At 64.8% G+C, this 6,723-nt stretch overlaps 1 protein-coding gene and 1 long non-coding RNA gene across 3 annotated transcripts in view; one reads left to right on the forward strand and one right to left on the reverse strand.

Annotated features, from left to right (window-relative positions):
- The window catches only part of BAZ2A (bromodomain adjacent to zinc finger domain 2A), a 14,697-nt gene extending 7,980 nt beyond the window's left edge, over positions 1-6,717 (forward strand). Inside the window, exons 15-26 of one of the 2 annotated variants that reach the window (XM_042020048.1) lie at positions 705-919; positions 1,059-1,133; positions 1,273-1,435; positions 1,522-1,581; positions 1,663-1,798; positions 1,889-2,466; positions 2,865-3,090; positions 3,174-3,329; positions 3,835-3,998; positions 4,074-4,357; positions 5,072-5,204; positions 6,114-6,717. In XM_042020048.1, coding sequence (XP_041875982.1) covers positions 705-919; positions 1,059-1,133; positions 1,273-1,435; positions 1,522-1,581; positions 1,663-1,798; positions 1,889-2,466; positions 2,865-3,090; positions 3,174-3,329; positions 3,835-3,998; positions 4,074-4,357; positions 5,072-5,204; positions 6,114-6,302 — 2,379 coding nt within the window. In that variant the 3' untranslated portion in view covers positions 6,303-6,717. The remainder of the gene's footprint in view (positions 1-704; positions 920-1,058; positions 1,134-1,272; positions 1,436-1,521; positions 1,582-1,662; positions 1,799-1,888; positions 2,467-2,864; positions 3,091-3,173; positions 3,330-3,834; positions 3,999-4,073; positions 4,358-5,071; positions 5,205-6,113) is intronic. The other variant, XM_042020049.1, reaches the window with a different exon arrangement.
- On the reverse strand, positions 5,247-6,031 carry LOC121660638. The gene is made up of 3 exons (XR_006014734.1): positions 6,008-6,031; positions 5,814-5,845; positions 5,247-5,310 (listed from the first exon to the last, which is right to left on the reverse strand). It is a non-coding gene; the product is annotated as an uncharacterized LOC121660638 (long non-coding RNA).
- Positions 6,718-6,723: the final 6 nt, after the last annotated feature.

Raw genomic sequence — 6,723 nt, forward strand, 5'->3', positions numbered from 1 at the left:
TTCCCTTACTTTTCTGCCTTCCCTTTTCCTTTCTCTCTCTTACCTTTCCCTTTCCTTTTTCTCCTTTTCGTTTGTCCCCTCCCTTTTCAATTTTCCCCATCCCTTTTTTTCCCTCCTCTTTCTTCCCCCACTTTACTTTTTCTTCCTTCCCTTTCCATTTCCTCCTTCTCTCCCGTTTCCTTTTTCAACTTTCTTTCCTTTTTCAACTTTCTTTCCTTTTCCACCTTCCCTTTTCTTTTCCCCCTCCTTTCTTCCCCCCATTTTCCGTTTCCTTTTGCCCCTTTCTCCTTTCTTTTTCTCCCATTTTCTTCCCACCACCTTTTTTTTCTGCCTTCTCTTTCCCTTTTAACTCTGCTTTCACTTTCCTTTCTTTCCCTTCCCTTTCTTTCTCTTCTCTTTTCGCCACCTTCACCCCCCCCCTTTTTTTTGTCCTCCCTTTTTCCGCCCTCCCTTGGCTGGGGCTGTCAGTGCCTGCAAAACTCAGGACAGAGATTTGGGATGTGCTGCTCTCCCTGCACCCTTTCCCCGTGTATAGCCCTGTCCTGACCTCCAGCAGCAAAATTTTGGGGTTGTCCCCACATCTGTCCTCATGGTGGGAGCACCCAGAAAACCCTTGGACCACCTCTGGGCAGGAACCCCCTCCTGGCAAACCCCCACGGGGGCAAGGAGGGGACTCCGCAAACCTCTCCCTCTGCTCTGCCCAGTCCCTGAAGATCTTGGGGGAGAAAGTATCGGAGATCAGCCTGAACCGTGACACCGTGTCTGAGGTGCTGCGCTGCTTCCTGACGGCGCACGGGGCGGGCGCGGAGCTGTGCGAGGGGCTGCGCACCAAACCCTTCCAGGCGCTGCCCCCCGAGCGCAAAGCCGCCATCCTGGTCTTCCTGGTCAACGAGCTCAACAGCAGCGCCCTCATCATCAGGTGGGGCTGGGGAGGGGGGGCACGAAAATCCTCCAGTCTTGGATGCTGGAGCGGATCCTGCTCCCCTGGATCCTGCAGGGGATCCTGCTCCCCTCCCGGAGCTGCCCACTGCAGCCACCCCCATCCCATGTTCCTGCAGTGAGATCGACAAGACCTTGGAGAACATGTCCAACTACAGGAAGAACAAGTGGATCATCGAGGGCCGACTCCGCAGGTTGGTGGGGAAGGAGCTCCACTTGTGGCCTCAGGGCCTTCCCCTCTGCCCCCGGCGCTCGGGGGCTGACCAGGTGCCTCAGGGGGTGTGGGGTGGGCAGGGGGACAGGTGCCCAACACCTCCACCTGTGTCCCGGCAGGCTGAAGGTCGCCCTGGCCAAGAAAACGGGCCGGCCCGAGTCGGAGATCACGGGACTGGAGGACGGCCGGCGCCGGCGCAGCTCGCGCCTGACGGAGGACGCGGGGCTGGAGATGGAGGAGGAGGAGGAGACCCGGGGGCGCAAATCCCGCCGGGAGGAGGAGGTGGGGTGCTCCGGGCTTTGCCGGGGGGTGGAGATGGGAGTGCCACCTCGAGGGGTCTCTTCCCTGACTGACCGTCCCTTCCCCAGGCCGACACGTCTGCGTCCAGCGTGCCGGAGCTGGAGCGGCAGATCGAGAAGCTGGCCAAGGTGAGCGGGTGCTGGAGGGCCGGGGGTTCAGCCCTGCCTGGGGGACTGCAGCCCCCTCACCGCCCCCCACTCTCCCCACAGAGGCAGATATTCTTCCGCAAGAAGCTGCTCCATTCCTCGCAGACCCTGCGCGCGGCGTCCCTGGGCCAGGACCGGTTCCGGCGGCGCTACTGGGTCTTGCCCCACCTGGGAGGAATCTTCGTGGAGGGCGCGGAGGGTGAGCGGGAAAGGGGCTTTTTATGGGGGTTTGTCCCAGCTGGGAGAGGACCCCACATCTCACCTCCTCATCCGTCTCCTCTTGTCACAGCAGCTGAGGCAGTGGCTCAGGAGCCCCCGGAGGAGAAGGTGTCGCCACACGTGTCCCCAGTGAAGGAGGAGCCGGCGGCCGTGCCCGTTGCCAGCCGGACGAGCTGCCCGGCCTCGGCCTCGCGCGCCCGCGGGCGGCCCCGGAAGAGCAAAGAGGAGCTGGCGCAGCACTGCGGACCCTGCCCTGCCCCGGTCAACGGGGTCCTGGAGGAGCCGGAGCCGCTGGGGCAGAGCCAGCACGACCTCAGCCAGTCTGCCTTCCTGTCCTGGCTGAGCCAGACCCAGTCGTCCCTGCTCAAGGACTCCGTCCTCACCCCGGCCAGCAGCCCTGGCAAGGGGGACACGGGGCTGCTGCCTCCCGAGGCCCCTTCGGACCCCATGGAGGAGGAAGAGGAGGAGGAGGAGGAGAGTGCCCCGGAGGCCGTGGCAAAGCGGGGGCCCTGGTTCAACCTGCTGCCCCGCACGCCCTGCGACGACCAAGCCCCTCTCGCTACCTCCTCAGCCGAGCCCTCGCCGCGAGCTCCCGCAGCCCCCCGCAGCCAGAGCCGGGGGGAGCCCCCCAAGGGCTCAGCACGGCAGGTATGGGGTGGGGGGGCTGCGCCCAGCACTTGCACCACGACCTGGGGGGTCGTATGGGGGGGGTGGATTCTCCCTGGGGGGCTGCAGGGGGTGGGGTGGGATCCTCTTCTTGGGCACCCCAGGGGTGGGGGATGGCACAGGGAGCTCAGTCCTGCTGCCCTCGACGGGCTGGTGAGAAGGGAAACAGCTCCAGGGGTGGGGGGCTGCGGGGTTGGGGGCTGTAGGATTGGGGGTGCTGCAGGACTGGGGGGCTGCGGGGTTGGGAGCTGCAGGCTTAGGGGGAGCTGCAGAGCTGCGCACTGAGGATGTGGGTGTGGTGGTCCTCATGGGTCCTTTCCAGAGCAGAATGTTTTATAATTTCACGTTTGGCTTCTCTGACCTTCCCCCTGTCCCCCCAGCTGAACGGCCTCCCCGCAGACAACCCCACGGCTCCCCTGCTCGCCTCCACGCCGGTGCACGCCGGCCCCAGGGCCCACGGCGCTTGCCCCCGCAGCCGGGGCAGCCTGGAAAAGCTCCAGGATGTGCCGGGACAACCCAAGCGCCGAGGGAGACCCCCCACCAAATTCTTCAAGCAGATGGAGCAGAAGTACCTGAGGCAGCTGACGGAGCAGCCAGTGCCCGCCGGTGAGAGCCGGGACCCCCGGGACCCCCGCAGCGGCGGTGCCGGTGCCCCGGCACGGGGCTGAGCTGTTGGCGCTGCCTTGCAGAGATGCAGAGCGGGTGGTGGTGGCTGCGGGACCCCGAGGAGCTGGAGGCCGTGGCGCGGGCGCTGCACCCGCGCGGCATCCGGGAGAAGGCCCTGCACAAGCACCTCACCAAGCACAAGGAGTTCCTGCGCGAGGTTTGCCTCCGGAGCACCACCGGTGAGTCTGCCCGGCCCCCCAGAGCTCAGCCCCTGCCCCCCAGACTCACCTTCCACCTGGCATGGGAGGGCTGCTGCCTGTTCCCTCCCTGAGCCCATCCTTTACCCCCCGGACCTCACCTTGCACCCATGTCCTGGGGCAGGGGGGCTGCCCCCTGTTGCCCCCCCTGAGCCCACTCTCTGCCCTGCCCTCCCTGTTGCCCCCAGCTTCCACCCACACCACTGGGGTGGGGGGCTGCTGCCTGTCCCCTTCTCTGAGCTCACCCTCTGGCCACCTAGAGCTCATTTTGCCTCTGCATCCCTGGGTTGGGTGACTGCTGCCTGTCCCCCCACCTTGACCCACCTCTGCTCCCCCAGACCCCATATTCCACCTGCTCCCCGGGCCAGGGGGGTGCTGCTCATCCCCCTGCTCTGATCCCAAACCCCAAACCCCACCTTCCATCCGTGCCCAGGTTGGGGTTACTGCTCAATTGCCCCCTCCCTGACCCCCCTTTTCTCCTCTCCAGACCCCATCTTCCACCCGCGCCCAGAGTCGGCCACCGCCGCGGTGTCTCAGGAAGCCCTGGCGCAGTGGTCAGTGCCAGACAGAGCCTACGAGACCGACCTGGGCGTCCTGCAGTGGGTGGAGGAGCTGGAGCAGCGCGTCCTCATGGCCGACCTGCAGATCCGGGTGGGTGCCGGGGAAGGGCGATCCTGCCGGCGGCAGCGCGGTGACACCAACCCTGACCCCGCTGTCCTCTCGCAGGGCTGGACGTGTCCCAGCCCGGACTCGACGCGGGACGACCTGCGCTACTGCGAGCACAAAGTGGAGCCCCTGGAGGACATCACGGTGCGGAGCCGGCGGGACGGGCTCCCGCTGCGCCGGGAGCTCACCAACCCCCTGGACCTGGCCGTGCTCCGGCTCGCGGCGCTGGAGCAGAACCTGGAGCGCCGCTACCTGAAGGAGCCGCTGTGGCCGCTGCACGAGGTGGTGGTGGAGAAAGCGGTGCTGAGCGGCCCCGAAGAGCTCAGCCTGGGCCCCACCGAGATGTGAGCACCCCACACGCCCCTCCCCGAGCTCTTCCCTGGGTCAGGAGCCCCCCTGGGAATGTGGGGGGCTGGCAGGGCTTGTTCTGGGAGTGGAGGTCAGGATTTCCCAGGGATGGGGTTCCTTGCTGGGGGTGAGGGCCCCTTGTGGGCCAGCAGTGTTCTTCCCGGCATGGGGATCCCTCCCAGGGATGTGGGGGTCCCTCCGAGATCTTTGGGGTCCTTCTTGGAGATGAGAGTCTTTTCTGGGGATGGGAGTCCCATGGGGGTCCATCAGGGTCCTTTTTGGAATGAGAGTCTTCTCTGAGGATCAGGACCCTTCCTGGGAATGTGGGGGGCCAGCAGGGTCTGTCCTGGCGGGTGGGGGTCTCCCAGAGACCATCGTGGTCCCTCTTGGGAATCAGAGTTTTTCCTGGGAATGGGGATCTCTCCTGGCTATGGGGGTCCCGCAGAGGCCATGGGGCTCTCTCCAAGGGATGGGGATCTCCCCTGGGGATGGGGGTCCCACGGGGGCCATTGGGGTCCTGCTTGGGGCTGAGCAGGGACCAGGACTCCTCCCAGGGGCTGAGAGGGGGCAGCAGGGTCTGGGATCCCTTCTGGGATCACCCTGGTGGGGTGTGTGGAGGAGGTTCCCTATGACCGAGCCGGGAGGCTGGGCCAGGGCAGGACCTCCGTGCCGGGCTGAGCCCCGGGCTGAGCCCCGCACTGTCCCCGCAGCGCCTACGAGATCACGCCGCGGGTGCGGACGTGGCGGCAGACGCTGGAGCGGTGCCGCAGCGCGGCCCAGGTGTCCCTGTGCATCTTCCAGCTGGAGAAATCCATCGCCTGGGAGAAGTCCGTGAACAGAGTGGTGAGAGCCTGGGTTGGAGATGGAGGGCGATGGAACCCCACAGAGCTCCACAGAACCCCATAGAACCCAATAGGGCCTCCCAGAACCTTCTGGAGCTCCATAGAACCTTCTGGAGCCCCATAGAACCTTCTAGAACCCCATAGAGCCCCATAGCAGCCCCACAGACCCTTCCAGAAACCCATAGAGCTCCATAGAACCTTCTAGAGCCCCACAGTGCCCCATAGTGCCCCATAGACCCCCATAGAACCCAATGGAACCCCACAGCGCCCCAGAGAACCTTCTGGAGCCCCACAGAGCCCCGTAGAACCCCGTTGAACCCTCACAGAAACTTCTAGATCTCCATGGAACCCAGTGGGATCCCATGGACCCCCACAGCGCCTCATAGAACCTTCTGGAGCCCCATAGGACCCCATAGAGCCCTACAGAACCTTCTAGGACTCCACAGAGCCCCACAGAACTTTCTGGAGCCCCATAGAGCCCCACAGGACCCCGCAGAGCCCCACAGAACCTTCTAGAGCCCCACAGTGCCCCACAGCAGCCCCACAGAGCCCCACAGCACCTTTTGGAGCCCCACAGCGCCCCATAGAACCTTCTAGAGCCCCATAGAACCCAATGGGACCCCACAGAACCCTCCATACAACCTTCTAGAGCTGCACAGAGCCCCGCAGAACCCCATAGAACCTTTTGGAGCCCCACAGCGCCCCATAGAACCTTCTAGAGCCCCATAGAACCCAATGGGACCCCACAGAACCCCACAGACCCCTCCATACAACCTTCTAGAGCTCCACAGAGCCCCACAGAACCCCATAGAACCTTCTGGAGCCCCACAGCACCCCCATAGATCCCCATAGAACCCACCCATCCCCGGTCCGGCTCTGAGCCCCCCTCCCCGCGACCCCCTCCCCCCAGACCTGCCTGGTTTGCCGGCGAGGGGACGACGACGAGCACCTGCTGCTGTGCGACGGCTGCGACCGCGGCTGCCACCTCTACTGCCACCGGCCCCGCATGACAGAGGTGCCCGAGGGCGACTGGTTCTGCTCCGTCTGCGTGGCCCGGGTAGGTTGGGGCAGCCTCCACACCCCCACCAGGGTGATCTGAGACCCTGCTGAGCCCACCTCCATCCCCAGGAAAGGTTCTTGGTCTCTGGAAGAAACTTTGGTTCCCAAGAGGGATCCTGATGGCCCCCGTGGGAGCCTCATCCCCAGGGGAGAGCCCCGTTCTTGGGAGAGACCCCGGTGGTCTGTGAGGGACCCTCCGTGCCCCTGGGAGGGATCCCCATCGCGGGAGGAACACTGGTGACCCGAGAGGGACTCTGGGAGCGGACCTGGTCCCCAGCAGAGACCCTGATGGTGTTAGAGAGACCCCCACCCCTAAAGGAGAGACCCTGATGGCGTCTGAGAGACCCCCACCCCTAAGAGAGACCCTGATGGCGTCTGAGAGACCCCCACCCCTAAAGGAGAGACCCTGATGGTGTCTGAGAGACCCCCACCCCTAAAGGAGAGACCCTGATGGTGTCTGA

Source organism: Corvus kubaryi, unplaced genomic scaffold, assembly GCF_017639235.1.
Source record: "Corvus kubaryi isolate FWS band 111438036 unplaced genomic scaffold, C.kubaryi_AGA036_p1.0 36733, whole genome shotgun sequence".
Classification (NCBI taxonomy): Eukaryota; Metazoa; Chordata; class Aves; order Passeriformes; family Corvidae; genus Corvus; species Corvus kubaryi.